This window comes from Trachypithecus francoisi, unplaced genomic scaffold, assembly GCF_009764315.1.
Source record: "Trachypithecus francoisi isolate TF-2019V2 unplaced genomic scaffold, Tfra_2.0 Lachesis_group3, whole genome shotgun sequence".
Taxonomy (NCBI): Eukaryota; Metazoa; Chordata; class Mammalia; order Primates; family Cercopithecidae; genus Trachypithecus; species Trachypithecus francoisi.
Genome location: NW_022681468.1, coordinates 112,723,699 through 112,743,344, shown reverse-complemented (window position 1 = coordinate 112,743,344; position 19,646 = coordinate 112,723,699). Strand labels below are relative to the sequence as shown.

Here is a 19,646-nt window from a genome sequence, read left to right as displayed (position 1 = left end):
CAGACAAGACCCCTGTTGGTTCGCAGATGATATTCTCCTGGGGGTGGAGGGTGGCAGGGGTGCGCTGGAGCTCCCAATTGCTCATGAGAACTCATTGTGCACATTTCCCCCAAGGGCGTCTTGTTGATAGCTTGAAATCAGCCATGCTAGGAGTATGCCTTCCCCTCCAACCCCGCCCCACTGGAACACCACTGGGGGCTGAACAAGGGGTAAACTAATCATCCTTTAAAAATGGCAGTTTTCACGCTGCTAATAAAGACATACCCAAGACTGGGTAATTTATAAAGGAAAGAGGTTTAATTGACTCACAGTTCTGCATGGCTGGGGAGGCCTCAGGAAACTCACAATCATGGCAGAAGGGGAAGCAAACATGTCCTTCTTCACATGGCAGCAGCAAGGACAAGTACCAAGCAAAAGGGGGAAAAGCTCCTTATAAAACCATCAGATCAAGGCAGGCAGATCGCAAGGTCAGGAGTTCAAGACCAGCCTGGCCAACATGGTGAAACCTCGTCTCTACTAAAAATACAAAAATTAGCTGGGTGTGGTGGCACATGTCTGTAATCCCCGCTACTGGGGAGGCTGAGACAGGAGAATGGCTTGAACCCAGGAGGCGGAGGTTGCAGTGAGCCAAGATCGTGCCACTGTACTCCCGCCTGAGTGACAGAGCAAGACTGTCTCAAAAACAAACAAACAAAAAAAACCAAAACCATCAGATCTTGTGAGAACTCTATCATGAGAAAGCATGGGAGTAACCACCCCCAAGATTTAATCACCTCCCACTGGGTCCCTCCCACGACACATGAGGATTATGGGAACTACAATTTGAGATGAGATTTGGGTGGGGACACAGCCAAACCATATCATGGGATGATCACAGATATTTATCTGATTTCCTTCCCCAAACCCCAATGGAATGATAGTAAAGAACAAAATCATAAATACATAAGAATTAAGAAATTATCTCTTGGACAAGTACAGTGGCTCACAACTGTAATCCCAGCACTTTAGGAGGCTGAGGAAGGTAGAGGATTGCTTGAGTCCAGAAGTTTGAGACCAGTCTGGGCAACATGGCAAGACCCTGTCTCTACAAAATATAAAAATAAAAAAATTAGCTGGTGTGTGCTTGTACTCCCAGTTACTCAGGAGGCTGAGGTGAGAGGATCACTTGAGCCCATGAGTACAAGGCTGCAGTGAGCTATGATCACACCACTGCACTTTAGTGTGGCAGAGTAAAACCTTGTCTCCAAAAAGAAAGAAAAAGAGAGACAGAGAGAGAAGGGAGGGAGGAAGGGAGGGAGGGAAGGAAGGAAGGAAAGAAGGAAGGAAGGGAGGGAGGGAGGGAGGGAGGGAGGGAGGGAAGGTAGGTCTCTGTCCATCACGACAAACCTTGTCTCAAAAAAGAAAAAGAGAGAGAGACAGAGAGAAGGGAGGGAGGGAAGGAAGGAAGAAGGAAGGAAGGAAGGAAGGAAGGAAGGAAGGAAGGAAGGAAGGAAGGAAGGTCTCTGTCCATCACGACAAACCTTGTCTCAAAAAAGAAGAGGGAGACAGAGAAAGAGAAGGAAGGGAGGGAGGAAGGAAGGAAGGAAGGAAGGAAAGAAAGAAGGAAGGAAGGAAGGAAGGAAGGAAAGAAGGAAGGGTGGGTCTCTTTAAGTCTTGTCCATCAGGACAAAGAGGAAAGATATTTTAGTGAATTGGGGGGAAATGGAGACTAGACAAGAAAGTGGTAACTGATTGAACAGAGTGGAGAATGGTCACTAAAGTGCCCACAGAGGAGGACAGTGAGGGAAATGGGGTACTTTTCCCCCTCGGAACCCCTGAGAGTCTGGGAGGAAGTGTAGTGTGAAGCTGACACAGGGTGGGGATGGCTAAAGGTCTGCATGCATAATATTTGAGATCCCAAGACGCCCTTCCAAATCCTGCATGGCCAGGAGACTGAGTTCCCCCACCCTGTAAGAGTCCAGGGGTTTGTCTTCAGGAGAAAATGAACCAGGGGGCTCTGCATGTGGGCACTGGGTTAGGCAGGGACTTGGGGAAAGGTGGAGGGCTGAAAGGATTAAATGAAAGTCTTTCCCCCTAAAAGTGGGACCCTCTGCCCTATTCCCCTGCCCTACTCACAGCACAGAGGCAACCAAAATTATAGCCTCAGGCAGTAAGCTGAAAACCTGTGCAGTCCCAGAGACCAAACCTGTAGACACTGACATTGGGAGGCTATCCAGTGCCAGGTTGGTGCCTGGCCACCCTGTTGTTCATGAATGCTTTTAGTTGTGTGTGTGTTTTACTTTCACAAAAGTAAAATCAATAAAACATTAAAAACACAATATCAGAAGGTGATAAGTGCAATGCAGAGAATTCAGATAGGCTGAAGCAACTGTGTGCCTGGGGGGCTGTCCTAGGTGGCAGCTCAGGGAAGGCCCCTCTGAGGGGGGCCACCATGTGATCTGGAACAGAGGGAGCAGTTGAGAACACGGCCCTGAGACCAGCGCGTGCTTGGTATCTTTACAGAACCAGAAGGACTGTGTCTTGGAGTCAGGTCACGGGAGAGAGGATGAGACGAAGTTGGCCAGGTGGGCAGGGCCAGATGGTGCACCTGCTTTGTAAGCCAAGGCTGAGGAGCTTGGGCTATCTCCCAGGTGGGGTGGCGACCCATCGAGGTTTATGGACAGGAGTGTCATGATCTGACCTGGGTGTGGGAGAGTCCCCGCGAGTCCTGTTAGAGTGATGGCAGAGGGACGCAGAAGTGGCAGCTGTAGGGGCCAGAGCTGGCAGTGGAGGTAGAGGGAGGTGGGATAGCTGCTGGACTTGGGGGATGGATGGGATGTTGGGGTGAGGGAAAGCGAAGAAGCAAGGAAGGTGATTGCATTTTTGGCTCCAGCTAAAATGAGATGAAAACACTTGAGGAATGGGTTTGCATAGACAGTGAAGAGTCCTGCTTTGACCAGATTGATTTTGCAACTCCTGTGAAAGTGATACTGTCATGGAGGCATTGGTGGTGAGAGTCTGACACCTCAGTTTGAGGGGTCAGGGCTGGAGAGGTGCATTTGGGCGGCATTGGTAAGTAGGTAACCTCCTAGGCAGGGCGCCCGGGCATGGTATTCGCTGTCTGCCCTCCCTACTCGCTCCGTGCAGAAGCGGTGCGAGGCGTGCAGGGAACACTAGGTGGCGGTGAAGGCCCTCCTTCCTGGGAACCCGCGGCCCGGACCTGCAATGTCAGACCCAAGCTTCGCGTTGGCCCTGATGTCCCAGGAAGACCCTGGCGTGTGAACAGCCATCTCAGCCACAAACCCAAGAGGTATCTGGAAGCCTTTCCAAGAAGCTTTCCCCAACAGAAAGTAAAACAAAATTAAAATGTGTGCAGCTTTTACAAGGCCAGGTTGCTGCCTGGCCACCCTATTGTTCATGAATGCTTTTAGTTGTGTGTGTGTTTTACCTTCATAAAAGTAAAATCAACAAAACGTTAAATACACAATAATATCAAAAGGTGATAAGTGCAATGCCGGAAATTCAAATAGGCTGCCACTCCACCTGGGAGGAAGCCCTTAAGAGGAAGCAACCCAAGTCCTCAAAGAGATGAAAACCCCATTTTACAGAAAAGAAAACTTAGGCTGGATAGGTGATGGGACTTGCTCCAGGCCACAGGGCCAGGAAGCCACATGGCTTGGACTGAACCGGGTCTGGTCCTGGGTGCCTCCTCGTGGAGGTGGGAAGTGGTTGTTGCTGGAAGAAAACGAGCCAGTGTTCAAACCAGCGGGCAGTGACGCCAGGATGGGGTCCCCCGGTTGGGACGCGGGCCCTGGGTGTCCCGAGGTTTCCGGTTCTTCCTTAGTCATCAGTGTAAGGCATCTGAACGAGGCTTTCATGTTGTCAAGCACCCCTTGGGGTCACACATCTGTGCGAAGAGCTAGAACTGAATTTGCACCCAGGGCTCCTGACTCCCCGTCCAGTGACCTTTCCACAAAGGAAACACGTTGTGTTTCCTCTCCCGGGCATCCGTGAGATGGGGGCCAGACTGCAAGGCACCTGAGACACAGGATCGCACAGGTTGGAAAAGGCTCTGCAACCCTAAGAAGCTCTTGCGAACCGCGATGCTGGGAGATTCCTAAGGAATCATCCAGCCGCAGGAGGCTCAGCCCAGTCCTCCCCACTCCGCCCCCATGCGGGAGCAAAGCGCCCAGAGGTCAGGCTGGAGGCCCCCCGCTGGCTGATGCAGTCCCGCCCTTCTCTTTCCGCAGTTTGAGATCCGGCAGCTGCGCGCACACCTGGCGCAGCAGGACCTGGACCTGGCTGCGGAGCGCGAGGCGGCGCTCCAGGCCCCGCACGTGCTCAGCCAGCCACGCAGCCGCTTCAAAGTGGTGGAGGCCGGCACGTGGGACGAGGAGACAGCGACCGAGAGCGTCATGGAGGAGCTGCAGCCATCGCAAGGTAAGCCTGCATCTCCACCCAGCCCCATAGTGCCATAGCCAGGGGTGCCCCTCGCCTCCCTCTCGCGCCCCGGGACCGTGCGCAGAGTGGGTGGGGTTCGTTGCAAGTACGTGCCCCTCCTTAACTCGTGACTGGGGAACACCCTCAGATCCGTAGCCTCGGTACTGCCAGTCAGAGCCCAGGAGAGAGCATGTAGTCCAGCCACCGACCCAAACTAGAAATGACTCGTCCCCATTTCATGCCTGTGGCCACCGGCGTGCGTTGTATGCGGTGTCTTCCCTGTCCTCGCGGCAGCCGGAGGAGGAGGTTTGACTTTCCTGTTGTATGGCTAAGAAACTGAGACCCAGGAAAGCCGTCCAAAGGCGTATCGCTAATAAGTGGCAGAGCCAGGCTTCCAGACAGAGGTCTGGGGCTTCCTACTGGACTGCCACCTACTGGGGCCCAAATAAGTCCAGGCCCGGGGCCACAGCAGCCCAGAGCCTGAGCCTTGCAGACGGTGAGAATTTATGGGATGGTGATGTTAGTGGAGATGGGAACACGAGCCACAGTCCAGGGTAGGGTCGTCTATGGAAGGGAGTTATTTCTAGATTCAAATCCCAACTCTTCTATCAGCCAGTTATGTGATGGGAGTCTCTTGGGGGCTTAGTTTTGCTAGCTGTCAAATAGGAGCAGTACTGAGGCTTCCTCACAGGGCTGCTGCGAGGCTCAGAGGTTTCGGGAATTGCAGGGGGCCACCCAAGCCAGGAAATGGTGGCGCTGGACTGTGAATTCGGGCTATGGGACCCAAATCCCCAGCTTCATCCAGGAGCCACTCTGCCTTGGCATGCCGTGTCCCCTCCAGGGCAGTGAGGAGACAGCCGGGCAAGTTGAGCAGGTTGGGAGGCAAGAGGCCTGAGCTCCAGTCTCTGCCACTCCCCAGCTCCATGACTCGAGGCTTCAGTGTTCCCTTCTGTAAAATGGACTCCTAACTCAGTTTGTCTGCCTCTCAGGATGTATAAGGAACCGATGGGTGTGAGAAAGCTCTAAGGGCTATAAGGCACTGCAACACACTGCAAACAGCTTTTGGGAAATGAATGGTCGCTTTTTTTTTTTTTTTTTTTGAGACAGGGTCTCACTCTTGGAGTGCAGTGGTATCATAATAGTTCACTGCCACCTCAGACTCCTGGGCTCAAGTGATCCTCCCACCTCAGCATCCTGAGTAGCTGGGTTCATAGGTGTACACCATCTCACCCAACTAATGTTTTTATTTTACTTTTGTAGAAATGGGGTCTTGCTGTGTTGCCCAGGCTGGTCTCAAACTCTTGGCCTCAAGTGGATCCTCCTGCCTCAGCCATTGAAAGTGCTGGGTTTATAGGCATGAGCCACAGTGTCCAGCCACTCTTTTGAGAGATCTTCGGATCTTGGAAACATAGGATTTGGGGGCTAGAAGGGACTTCTGGGTCCACCCCTTCAGCCGATGTGAGAATCCCCTCTATAACTCCCTGCCATGAGCCATGCAGCCTCAGCTCGCCCTCCTCTAAGAATGAGTGCTTCATATCTCCCTGGGGAACCACCCCACCTCCACACGGCTCTGCCTGTAAGAAAATTCTTCCTCAGACTGCACTGAGGCCTGGTCCCTTGCCCCTGCCTCCCTGCTGGCCATGGGTTTCACGCACAGGCAGTGCCATCCCAGCTGAGACCATTTAGAGATTATTTCTCCTCCAGGGACGTCACCTGCATTCCCACAGTCAACCTTCAGGGGACATGCTCTCCAAGTTCTTGCTGTACTGCCTCCTCCCAGAGCTCTCCAGTGTTTTGGTCCCTCTCAGAGTAACATCCACAACTGAATGCAGTTACTGGGGTGCTGCAAGCCCAAGGCAGAATGTTGAGGGGGGCACTCTTGCTTTTTTTTTTCTGGACCCGGGACCCCCACGATGCAGCCAGAAGGCTCCTGAGTTTGTGGGGACCACTTGGCTGAGCTCATAGCTGACCCAGCCTCATGTGCTCCCCACACAGCTCATCTGAGCCGTGTGTCCCGGCAGCCCTGCCTTGGGCAACAGGCTTTTTGTAGCCTCGTGCAGAACTTCGTAGAACTTTGTAGTCATCAGTGTTCATCTGTAGCTTGTTTGATTCCTGCCTTTACTCCAGGGCTTGGTAGGTCCTGATTCACAACCCATTGCCAATTCCTGATTAATTGAGACAGTCCCCTTCTTCATCTTCATCATTCAGCCTTTGTTATGTCTGGACTTTGCCCAGCTCCCTGCCCTCTGCAGTCTCCTCTCCCCTCTGCAGTCTCCCCTACCCCACCATACCGTGATTGTTCCAAAAATCTTTCACACCACTCCCCGACTTCCATCTTTCCTGGTTCCCTGTGTCCCTCAGGAAAAAGCCCATGCCCCTTAGGCTGGTGGGTTAGTTTGCTGGGACTACCATAACAAAATGCCACAGACTGGCTAGCACAAACTCCAGCAATGTATTGCCTCGCGGTGCTGGGGGCTGGAACCTAAGATCAGGGTTGGGCATGGTTGATTCCCTCCGGGGGCTGGGAGTGAGAATCTGTCCCAGGCCTCCCCCTGGCTCCTGGTGGTGGCTGGCAGTCCTCGGCGTCCATGGCTTACAGTAGCATCCCCCTGCTCTGTCTTCATCTGCACATGGCGTCCTCCCTATGCACATGTCTGGGTCTACATTTCCCCTTTTTATAAGGGCCCCAGTCATATAAGGACCTCATCTGAACTAATGACATCTGCAACCGCTTTCTTTCCAAGACCACATCCTGAGGTACTTGGGGTTAAGGCTTCAACATATGAATGAAGAGGGGGTATCCATTCAACCCTTAAGAGGGGCAGGCACATAAGACCCCTGATGATCTTGCCCCGGTTGCCTCCCCAGCTTGCCTTTCACTCTAGAGGAATGGAACTTTGAGTTCTGTAAATGTTCTCTGCGGTCTCTGAGTCTCTGCATGCTGTTCACGGGATGGCCCAACCTGCCTACCAGACTTCTCTTCATGCTTAGAACCCATCTTAGAGTCAGCTCCCAGATCTCCACACCCTTCCCTGGCAACCTTACACCAGCTCCCAGGTCTGGATCCTGCTCCGCTGCCATAAGCGTTTATGTGTGTCTCCCCTCTAAACTTACTTCAGGGCCTGCCTCAGCCATTTCTCCATAGAGTTTGTTGCATTGAATGTAATCTTCAAGCTGGTAACTGATCAAAGAACAAAATAAGGCTCTCTGACATCACTTGTCCTGCTGTGGAGCCCTGCGTCTTCTCTGGGAGCTGAGGCCAGTCAGCAGTAGTTCACCCCGGAAACCCCACACTTGGCTTTCAGCCCCAAGGCTGGTGCTTGTGGAATCTGCCTTCTTATTCTTTTTGAAAGTTCTTCTGGAAGATGGGAACAACTTTTGCCCACTTTGCCTGGCTTTCTAAGGATGAAAGGAGCAGATTTACAATCTCACAGCCCATTCCAGGATCTTCCTCTGTTACAGCCTCCTGGCTCTGCCCACAGCCAGTCTTGAGGCTGCACCTCACCTGGGGCTTGGGCCTGCCCCATGATGTTCTTTCTGCAGGTCTCAGCACTCCCGGTATGGCTGCTATCTACAGCACCTCCTTTGTCTCTCTCATCAGGGTCATTGGCTTTAGAGCTAACAGCACAACCCTTGTCCCTCAGCCAATGACCTACAAGACCCTGAACGCCAGATGCCACATTTGAGCCCACAGGGGAGCCAAGATCTGGGCTTGGAGATTCCACAAACAAACCAGCCTTTAAAAGACTCCTGTACATTCTAGGAGTACTCTGAAGCTTTCAGTCCTGCCTGGCCCTCCTGCTCCTCCTCTCTCTGCAATCCCCATAGTGGGCAACTTCCAGGAGGAGGAGGAGGAGGAAGGAGGCAGGGGCAGAAGGGAGAAATCGGGTCAGAGTCGAAGGCCACTTGGGGAAACTGATCAGCTGTGTGTCACCAGCAGGATGTCACAGGGTCTGCAGTGTCCCTGCTCACCCTTCTGGAAACTAGGGTAGGGGATATCTGGATAGGGCAGGCCCAGGCCTCCCATAGAGGTGCCAGACATGCACCCCAGGAGCAGGTGCAGATGCCTCTCCGTCCAGCCCTGGGGTCCCCCCTGCCCACTCTTCCCTGCTTCTGGGGCATCCCCTGGGTACCTCCCGGCTCTGTGGATGCTGCCTGCCCCAGCCTAGGTAGCTCCCTCCGCACATTGTTTCACAGCCAGCCCCAGAGCATTAACAGCAAAGCCAGTGCCTCCAACGCAGAGGGCAGAACATGGGGCTGGTGAGGGACACGCGTGATTCACAGCCTTGCATGGTCCAGGGACACAGGGCATCCCCCAGCTGATCTCTCCTTGACCAGGAACTGTGTCCAGGGAGGGATTTTCATGACATTAGAAATTATGGCTGGACAAGCTGAGAGCACTGTAGGCCACTCTAGAGATGAAGTAAGGGCAGTGCTTGTTGCTAACTAACTGTGACCTTCAGGCCAGTGAGGCTCTGAGGCCCACCTCATGCACAGGACACAGACAATCCAGGGATTAACCTACAGACGTGAGCCGTGAGTCACAGAGCCTTGGGAGGGCCCTGTGTCTTGCAGGGTGGGGGAGGGCAGCCCAGGAGGGCGGGGTGCCAGCCCCAGCCATGAGGAGGAAGCGGCTCCACAGTCTCAACAGTTGCCAGCAGGTCACAGTCACACAATGCCAAGCAGCTTCTGTTTAGACTTGCTCTAGCACAAATCATTTTTAAAACCTAGGCTGCAGAGGTCCAGGCTTTGGGGCCTGCCAAGTTCACAGTGCCTCTGTGTGGTCATTAATGCTTCTCTCCCAAATTTATTAGTCTTGAAGCTCGCCCATAACTTATGAATTACAGCCCCTGGTGGGAGTGCCACGGATTTCACCATATATCACAGAGAACCTTCGCGTCCCCTGCGCTGTTGCAGCATCCAGAGACTCTGCTGCAGGGGTGCATGCGGCCAGCCTGCTCTGTGCCTGCCCTCCACCAGGCAGCCCCGGGGAGGGAGCTGAGCTGGCACCAGTGCTTGTCCTTGGAGAGGAGCGGGCCTTGGTGATCATGAAGGCAAGACTCTCCACTGGCCTCCAAATGTGTAGGCCTGACCGGGACATCGGGGACCCCAGGAACCCCAGGGCTTAGGACTAGATCTGAAAGAGCCTCACACAAAGTAGCACTTGAAGCAACCAGAGGGACATGGGTTTAGGACTCAGGTCTGGGTTTGAATTTCAACTTGGCTTTGAAGAAGTTACTTGTGTGATCAGGGCTGGCTTCATGGACGCATGACCTGTGTGATCACACAGGGCCCTAACTTCGGTTCACTGCTCTGCTGTTACCCTCTTGAAATTCTTAATACTTTTTAAACAGGGGACCTAGAAATTATGTAGCTGGTCCTGTCTCAGTCTTAGTGTTTCCAAAATGAAACAGGTGCAGAAGTTCTTCACTGAGAAGGATTGAGCATTTAGTCATATGTGCAGCTCTCATCCCTCGTATACAGTAGGAGTTCAGTGAATATTAGTGCCCTCCCTTGGTGAGGGCTGCCAAGCCATGGAAGAGCACGTTGGAGTTTGGGAGCAGGAGCCCAAACCAGGAATCGGGGCCTTGCCTTGGGCTTTGGGGCCTGGGTCTGCCCAGGGCATGTGGTTGGCGCCTCATGCCCCTCTGCCACACCAGAGTCCACGCAGCCTGGCCAGTCCATACCACCTCCAGGAAGCCTGGCCCAGCTGACTCACCACCCTTTCTCTCCACCTCTGCCTCCTGGCTGGGCAGGTCGGGGGCTCCACCCAAGGGGTAAAACATACATAATGAGCGTTGGCACCACTGCACTTGATGGGCTTTAGGAGGATTAGTCAGGTTGGGTTTGCAAAGTGCTCACACCCTGGGAAGAAAGGCGCCGAGCAGCAGGGAGCAGCTGCCACAGAAAGCACTGAGACTTTGGAGCCAGGGGTTCAGGGAGGCAAGGGATGGCCCTGGGCTAAACATTCATGATCTCAGTGACTCTTACCAGTTCACCAGTAGGGTAGGCATTTGCTATCCCCGTTTTATGGATGAAGAAGCTGAAGCTCAGAGTGGCTAAGGGATCTACCTAAGGCCGCACAGCACGTGCCCTGCAGAGCTGGGTTGGCCCTGGGTCTGTTTTGATCTGAATCCTGTGTTTGTGCCCATTCTTTCCTGCCCCTCCAAGGGCTGCACAGCACGGTCCCGTGGGTTCTTCCTGCACGTCTCTAGGGCTCCTCAGGGCTGAATCAAAGCAAACCCCTGGGGGCAGGGGCTTATTCTTAGATGGAAGGTGGGCAGCCCTGTGTGAGGCCAACAGTGTCCATGAAGTCTGATCTAAGACTGGTCACAGGGCCAGGGTTCCCTCAACTGGTCACAGACTTGGTGGAAATCAAGTTGTTAGTAAGAGAGAGGCACTAAAAAGTGCCAGGAACCAGTCACCAAGATGGATGCCATGGAGGAGGATGGATAAACCAAGTTCTATTTTGGACATGTTGAGTCAGAGGTAGCTGGAGGCCAGCCAGGAGTTGTCCAGGGACGGTTGGCCAGACCAGTCCGAAGCTTGGGAGGGATGTCTGGGCTGAAGGTCACCTGGCTTAGGTTATTTTTATCAACAGCTTGCATGAAGATGTGAGCCTCCTCAATTATGTAGACAACATAGAGAAAGCAGAACGATCCAATACCTTGGTGGGCTGAGCCAGGACTCAGGATGTCTCCAGCAAGCTGACCCTCTGGGCTGAGCCCAGCAAGCTGACGTTTGCCCAGGGTGATGAGCCCTCCTTGGGGGTTACATGAGTACAGGGTGGGAAAGGCCTGGCCTGGCCTCTCAGCTCCTGCAGAGAAGACCTGGGCGTCCATGCTGGCCACAAGCTCCACATGAGTTGGCAGAGGAGGGCGGTTTCTGAACACGCTCGGAGGATGTGAGGGTGCATTAGGGCAGTGTGATCACATCGGATCTTGGTGCACTTGGCACAGTCTATTCGATAATCATGGCCTTGCAGCACAGGGGCAGGGAGATCAGTGTGTGAAGTGTGGACCCCTAGGTCTGGAGCTTTGAGAGTAAACACTAGTCCCTCCCTCTGTCCCTCCTCCCATTCTGGTCGCAGCTGGAGTCCATAGTGAAGCCTTCAGGGTGGAAAGGCTGGGAAACCCGGGAGGGGTAGAGAATGCACAGGGGCTTTCCAAGGAAAGGAGACTTCCCAGGAGGGATGTGAGGGGCTTTTTTTTTTTTTTTTTTTTGAGACGGAGTCTCGCTCTGTCGCCCAGGCTGGAGTGCAGTGGCCGCATCTCAGCTCACTGCAAGCTCCGCCTCCCGGGTTTACGCCATTCTCTCGCCTCAGCCTCCCGAGTAGCTGGGACTACAGGCGCCCGCCATCTCGCCCGGCTAATTTTTTGTATTTTTTAGTAGAGACGGGGTTTCACAGTGTTAGCCAGGATGGTCTCGATCTCCTGACCTCGTGATCCGCCCGTCTCGGCCTCCCAAAGTGCTGGGATTACAGGCTTGAGCCACCGCGCCCGGCCGTGAGGGGCTTTTTAAGTGGTGGAAGGGCTGTCATAGAGACCGTGAGTAGAAATAGGCTTGTCCTTGGTACCTGTGTGGAAGGCAGGACCAGGACCTGTAAGCCTCACACATAGTAGGCACTTCCTGATTAAATGCTAATGGGCCGTTTGATCAGGAGTTGACGTCCCGGGAGGCCCTGACTGTGCTCCCCGCAGGCAGGGACTCCTGGGCTCAATACATGGCAAAGGGTGGGCTCACTGTGACTCCACTGAGCACAGATGAATGAGAAGCTGCCCAGGAGCTGATGACCAGAGCTGCTCCACAAAGAGGCAGGCACGCCCTTCCTAGAGGTGTGCAGGCTGTGGTGGAGACAGCCCTCTCAGGCTGGCATCCAGGGGACTCCTGCACAGGGGACTGGCCAAGATGCCTCTAGTCCCTTCACACTCTGCTGTGATTCCGTCACCTCTTGGAACTTCAGAACCATCTGCCTGGCCCCATCACAATCTGAAAGAGCCTCACCAGTGCCATCGGGGTACAGATGAAGAAAGGCCCAGAGAGGGGATGGGATCTGCTTGAGCCCCCATGGCAGGCCAGTGGCAGCACAAGGACAAGAACTCAGCATCTGGGATTTTCCCATTTACCCTGGCCTCCTCCTGCAAGTGGCTCTTGGGTTAAAGTTTCGCTGGTCTGTGGATACTTTAGCTGAGCTCATTGTCCTACTCACGTCACATGGCCCTCTGGAGTCCCTGCAGGTGTGGTCTCAGGATAAAACCAAGATTGACCAGATCCCCCAACCTGGCCCATAGGGCCTGGAGGTCCTGAGCCTCCAGCTTGCAGGGATCAGTTACCCCTGGCTTCCCAGGGTGGCAGCCAGGCTAGACAGCATTGGCAGTACACACAGAATACGGATGCCCAGCTGCAAGAAAAGTGTAGCTGGCTGATGAGGATCAGGGCCTGGGGCGCTCCCTCCCTCAACCCCAGCATTAGTGCAAAACATACCTCTGACTGCAGGCATTTAAAGATCAAAAGAGGCCAGAAAAGCTTTTAAGAGCCAGGCCCTGCTGTGCTGCCTCCAGCCTCCCAGGGTCAGGGCACACTGGCTTCTGCAGCTCACAGGTGTGCCTGGGAAGGGCTCTCAGAACCCAGGGGGTCTGCTGATGCCATTCCTCAGAGAAGCTCCTGGGGGGGCAGACTCGGGCTCTAGGGGCAGCCCTGGAGCACTTCCAGACTTCCACGGGAGAGAGAGGACAGCCCTCAGCCCTCCCGTGCTGAGGGCTTTCTGGTGCCTGACCCCACCCTGGGCATTGCAGTCTCTGGTCTTCCTGCCACAACTTTGGGGGTCGCCTCTCCCAATCACACCTGACCAAGTTCAGACCTTCCTGTGGCCCCTCACTGCCTTGCTGCCCTTGGAACAAGGCCTAGCTCTTAGGATGGCTTTTGGGGTCTCCGAGCACTTGGCTTTCCTCCCACTCTCAGGCCACTCTGAAAATCTCAACTCTCCTCCCATTCCCTCCTTGCTTCTCTCAGGAGGTGAACCAAGATTCCTTATTTATTTGAAGACAGGGTCTCACTTTGTCACCCAGACTGGAGTGCAGTGGTGTGATCACAGCTCACTGCAGCCTCAGCCAGTCCTCCCACCTCAGCCTCCCTAGTAGTTGGGACCACAAGTGTGCAACACCATGCCCAGCTAATTTTTAAAATTTTTTTGTAGAGATGGGGTCTCCCTGTGTTGCCCAGGCTGGTCAATATTTAAGACCCTGTTCCCATCCCCCTTGACATGGACAGCTTTTCACCTCCCCTTCTGTAATTTGCTCAGTAATTATGTACTGAGTACCTACTATATGCAGGAACAGTGCAGGTGATGGAGATCCCCAGCACCCCACCTCCCCAGGTCTGTTCCTGTACTGCAGGGAAGGCTGGAGTTGTCAGGTGGCTCGAGCCACGGAGGGCTGTCTGGATGGCAAATCAGCCCTGTGGCTGGCTGTGTATTCCTGCACATGGGATTTCAAGGCTTCTCTACCGAGGGCAGTGTTTCCGGTGCCCTTGAGAAGTTCAGGCAATGAAGGCTCAGGCCATCCAGACAAGGAAAAGCCCTGAGAAGTTATTTCCACACCCCTTATCTCAGAGATGGGGAAACGGGACAGAGGGGAAGGGGTCTGTCCAGGTCAGTACTAAGGCAGATGCTTCATCAGAACCTGGGTCCCCGAGCACCCAGTGCAGTCCAGCCCCTGGGGCAGGTGAGACAGGCAGTCCCCATGGAGAACCAGGAGGCAGCTCCCGTCACACACACCAAGAGCTTCTGTGAGACAGAAGCCTTCTGTTATGGCTGTGGGGGTGGGAACAGGAGTATAAGGGGAAGAGAATGAACTTGATGCACTCACCCTTCTCTGTCCCCACCTCTGTAGAAGCCATGGTGAAGGACGACATGAACAGCTACATCAGTCAGTACTACAATGGGCCCAGCAGTGGTAAGTCTGGGTTGGGGCTGTTCTACATGTGCCAGAACCCCAGCAACCCCTAAACCTGAGGGCAGAGACAACTCGGCCTGGCTTCAGAGCATGCCCATCACCTGGTGCCTGTGAACCATAATTGCAGGCAGTGCTCAGGTTAAAATATCAGAGCTTCAGCTTCCAGCAAACTCCAGCACTGGAGCTGGAGGTGCCCAGGGGCTGAGCCTGCAGGTGCCAGGATAGGGGTGCTCTGTGATCACCCATAAGAACTGCATATGGAACCCTGAAATGGGAAGGGGGTTAGAATCCAGAACTACAAGTGACCTCAGTGCCCCCCACCTCCACACCTGTCAAGGTAGGCACAGTGGAGGCTGAGGTGCCACAGCACCCCAGGGTGTGAGAAGCAGCAGGCCTCGGGTACATCCCTGCTGGATGTTCTTGCACTTGAAAAAAACCTCAGGGAAGCCCAGTGGTTTTTACTTATGGGAAAGATTGAATTTTAAAATAATGCTGAGGCCTTTGGTGTCTTTGTTTCTCCATAGCCCCCTTTCCAGTTCAGGGTTCCACGTGCAGTTCTTGAGTTTGAATTTCACAGCCCCCAAAACCTTGTATGCTCCATTGTAAGGCTAGAATATTATGTTGGGCCATGTGAATAATGCATTTGAATTTTTGGTTTTCCACAATTTAGCCTCCCTAAGGCCTCATCCCTCTTCTCTCCTCCCTCAAAGCCTCATCCAATATGCTGGTTTCAAAGACCACCGTCTCCAGCCCAGACCTCTCTCCCAGTCCTCCACAACTTTGGGGAGAAACCTCCCCACCCTGCACCCTCTGTAGGTCAGCCCTGTGGCACTCTCACCTAGAGCAAAGAGCTCTGAGCGTCCTGTGACCCTGTGATGCACGCTAAGCAGGCTCTGATCATCCCATTCCGCAGCCCCCACCCCTGCCAGCCCATCTGAAACTGAGTCATTCCTCAGACCATGGGACCCAAGTTCTCTGCCCTGGCACACCATGCTTCCTGAGTTAGGATGGGCTAGGTTAGGCAGCTGTGGCAAATAACCCTGCATCTCGATGGTTTACATAAAGCCACAAAAGCCCACTGCAGGTTGGCTGGGGGCTCTGCTCCCAGGTCATCACCGTTACTTCAGCATCCAGTTGACAGAACAGTCACCATATATTCTAGAACATTTGCGGCCGGGCGCGGTGGCTCAAGCCTGCAATCCCAGCACTTTGGGAGGCCGAGACGGGCGGATCACGAGGTCAGGAGATCGAGACCATCCTGGCTAACACGGTGAAACCCCGTCTCTACTAAAATATACAAAAAATTAGCCGGGCGAGATGGCGGGCGCCTGTAGTCCCAGCTACTCGGGAGGCTGAGGCGAGAGAATGGCGTAAACCCGGGAGGCGGAGCTTGCAGTGAGCTGAGATCCGGCTACTGCACTCCAGCCTGGGCGACAGAGCGAGACTCCGTCTCAAAAAAAAAAAAAAAAAAAAAGAAAGAGAACATTTGCCAGGGTAAAGCACCGGCTCATAAAGCTTCTGCCCAGAAGTGCCAGAGGTCACTTCTCATGGGTGACTGGCCAAAGCATGTCACATGCCTACACTTGAGTTTAACAAGATGGGGAGGCATAATCCCCCTCAAAGCAGGGAAGTGATGTTGGAGAACTGGGAGGGAGTTCTACCAAGGCCTCCCTCCACAAAGGCATGGTGTCCTACAGCCTAGCCACACTCACTGCCCACCGCCCAGCTCACCACCTGCCCTCTTCAGGGCCCCCAGGTGTGGCAGAGGTTGAAGTGTGACCGAGATCCCCTCCTTCCTTGCAGACAGTGGTGTCCCAGATGCAGCTGTGTGCATGGTCACCACGGCCGCAATAGACATCCACCAGCCCAACATCTCCTCGGACCTCTTCTCTCTGGACATGCCCCTCAAGCTTGGCGGTAATGGCACCGGCGCCACCTCGGAGAGTGCCTCCCGCAGCTCGGTCACCCGGGCCCAGAGTGACAGCAGCCAGACGCTGGGCTCTTCCACAGACTGCAGCACCGCCCGCGAGGAGCCATCCTCTGAACTGGGCCCCACTCCCCTGCCGCTGCCACCCCAGCAGCAGGTGGAGGAGGCCACAGTTCAGGACCTGCTGTCCTCCCTGTCAGAGGACCCCTGCCCATCCCAGAGGGCCTTGGACCCAGCCCCCCTCTCCCGGCCCAGCCCAGCAGGCTCGGCCCAAACCAGCCCCGAGCTGGAACACAGGGTAAGTCTGTTCAACCAGAAGAACCAGGAGGGCTTCACTGTCTTTCAGATCAGGCCTGTCATCCACTTCCAGCCCACTGTTCCCGTGCTGGAGGACAAGTTCAGATCTTTGGAATCCAAAGAGCAAAAGTTGCACAGGGTCCCTGAGGTCTAGAGCCTGCCATGGGCTGGGTGGGAGGAGGGGAGACAGCCATCTCAAAGCTCTCCTGGGACCCTGGAGGCTGCCAAGGGCCACATGCGGGGCCCAGGAGCCCACCTGGCCTCCCTCAGGGTGCTGCCTGCCTCCAGGGAGGCGACGCCAGGCCAGGAGGCCACAAGCTTCAGACCTCAAAGCCCAGAGCTGGCGCCTCTTCTCACCCTGCTCAGGGGAGGGTGGTGCTCGTGGCTGGGTTTTCTTTTTAACCATTTTTACAAAAACCAGCCTGTGGCCCAGCTTCAGCAGGGTAGAGTGCGGGGGGCCAGCTCAGCCTCTTCCGTTGCCTTCGTTCCTGACGCCCACCCCGAACTCTAGGGAACAGCACTGTGAGCAGGGGCTGTCCAGCCCCACCCCTAAGCCGTCTTTCCCAGGAATCCTGGGTGGAGTCCAACACAATCACACGGAGACCACCATCTGAGCCTATGTCATTTGTCCTCATTTTCTCATTCCAGCATGAGCGTTTCTGAGTCTCTTCAAGACAAATCTAGTTTTCACCTTCACAGGATATAAAGGGATCAATCTAGAGGTGGGTGGGAGGGTCCTAGGGGGCAGGGGGACAATCATTTTCCAACCTTGGCTTTAATAATAAAAACCAGCTGCACTGAGAGTCCCAGTTGGTGGCGGTTTTCCTTTGGTTGCTAACCCAGGTGAAGCGTCCAGAGTGGTTTCCAGCCAGGGTACCACCATCCACCCAGTTAGAGATGCGTATGGCATCCAAGACTCCCTGCTCGTCCCGTGAGCAGTCGTGAATCCTGGTCATTCCACCCTCCAAATTGCTTGTCCCTGGCCCCCATCACGGCCTTGCTGAGACCCAGGCCCCTTCCCGGACTGGACTGCAGCCGGCTCCTCTTTGCACAGCCTCTGGTTTCACCCTTCCCAGTGCATCTTCCCAGGCAGCTAAGCCTCAGCACCCCTGCTTAAAAGCCTACAAGGGGTTTTGTGTTTATGACCATCATGTTTTCTTTTATATGGCGGGGGAGGGGAGTAGAGAAGACATAATTTTTTTTTTTTTAATTTCTTGAGGGGGAGTCTCGCTCTGTTGCCCAGGCTGCAATGCAGTGGCGCGATCTCGACTCACTGCAAGCTCCGCCTCCCGGCTTCACACCATTCTCCTGCCTCAGCCCCCCGAGTAGCTGGGACTACAGGCACCTGCCACCACACCTGGCTAATTTTTTGTATTTGTAGTAGAGACGGGGTTTCACTGTGTTAGCCAGGATGGTCTCGATCTCCTGACCTCGTGATCCGCCTGCCTCAGCCTCGCAAAGTGCTGGGATTACAGGTGTGAGCCACCGCGCCCGGCGAGAAGACATAATTTTTTAAAGGGCTCCCATTGCCTTGAGAGAACGTTGAGTGTGACTCAGCCCCTTGGTAAGCTGGCTTTCTTGCCCCTCTGGCTGTCCTCCTATGCCTTTGTCTAGTCTGTTCTTTCTCCCCTCTACCTTGGTCTGGGTTATTCTCACCGTGTGTCCTGCCTGCCCTCACCACTAGGCTGGGTGTCCTTGGAGCTCCTGTGACCCCCCGCCCCCGGACTCACCTGACAGTGCACCACGCCCCTGGCTTGGTCAGCACCTGCTTCCTTGCCTGCCTCCCAGGCTGGTCTTCAAGAGCAGTGAGCGGGCCTAAGCCCCATTAGAACCCCACAGGCCTGGGCATGGAGCCACTTGGGAAAGATGGCCGAATTGGAAGAAAGGGAAGGAAACTACCACGTGCTGGCAAAGAGCACCCTCCTGATTCATGGGGTGATGAACAGTTGTCAAAAAAAGTGCTAAAGGTGGCAACATCCAACTGAGTCACTCTTGGGGTATAATTAGAAGACCTACCAAGGGGAAACTTTTGCAAAGGGCAAGAGTAGCTGTCCTGAGGCATCACCAGCAGCACTGTCATTGCGTCCATCACTGGGCACTGGGCCAAGGTCCCTACCCACATGGGCGCCTTTAACCCTTCCAGTGATGCTATGAGGCAGGTATCACTAACCCCATTTTATAGTTGAAGAACCTGAGGCTCAGAGAGATTGAAGAAACTTTCTGAGGTTGAACTCTAATGACAGGCCCTGCAACAGGCCCAAATCTGCTAGCACCATGCCAGGCCCTGGGGTTCCCAGGTTTAGAGCTTTGGGAAGCAATGCAGTCACTTGGCTTTTGCCACTTGATGGAATGGGGGGGTATTACTTGGTTTGTAAGCTGTAGGGCAGAGATCCTCGGTAACTGGTGATCTCCACCGACTGGACTAGAAATGGCCACCCTCCTCCTCCAGGCTCTCTGTGCTGTGCTGTGACGGGTCTTCTGCAGAGCTCCATCGTCCCAGCTCTGGGGCTAGTGCTGCTACCTCACAGGCACATGAACCTGGCCCCATGCCAGGGGGAGCTGCAAGCCCCGCTGCCAGCACTAATGTCTGCTGAGGACTCCTACTCCAGGGAAGAACCACAGGATGGGGAGGGATGCCATGGGGAAGATGCTAGGCAAGTGGTGGCTGTTCTCTTCAGTTTGTCCTCTAGGAAATGGGTCTCTAGAGAGCTCCACTGTTTTTATTTTTCTTTGTTGTGTTTTTATAGGCACTCCACTTTTTTTTTTTTTTTTTTTTTGAGACAAAGTCTCACTGTTGCCCAGGCTGGAGTGCAGTGGCGTGATCTCGGCTCACTGTAACCGTCACCTCCCAGGTTCAAGCAATTCTCCTGCCTCAGCCTCCCAAGTAGCTGGGATTATAGGCGAGCACCACCATGGCCATCTAATTTTTCTATTTTTAGTAGAGATGGAGTTTCACCATGTTGGCCAGGCTGGTCTTGAACCCCTGACCTCAGGTGATCTGCCCGTCTTGGCCTCCCAAAATGCTGGGATTACAAGCGTGAGCCACTGTG

The 19,646-nt window shown here is 54.3% G+C and overlaps 1 protein-coding gene across 2 annotated transcripts in view; it reads left to right on the top strand.

The window, feature by feature from the left end:
* TMEM266 (transmembrane protein 266) overlaps nt 1-17,399 on the top strand; it is a 151,846-nt gene extending 134,447 nt beyond the window's left edge. For both annotated transcript variants that reach the window (XM_033189321.1, XM_033189322.1), the window contains 3 exons: nt 4,230-4,419; nt 14,310-14,372; nt 16,176-17,399. In XM_033189321.1, the coding sequence (XP_033045212.1) occupies nt 4,230-4,419; nt 14,310-14,372; nt 16,176-16,750 (828 nt within the window). In that variant the 3' untranslated portion in view covers nt 16,751-17,399. The remainder of the gene's footprint in view (nt 1-4,229; nt 4,420-14,309; nt 14,373-16,175) is intronic.
* Nucleotides 17,400-19,646: the final 2,247 nt, after the last annotated feature.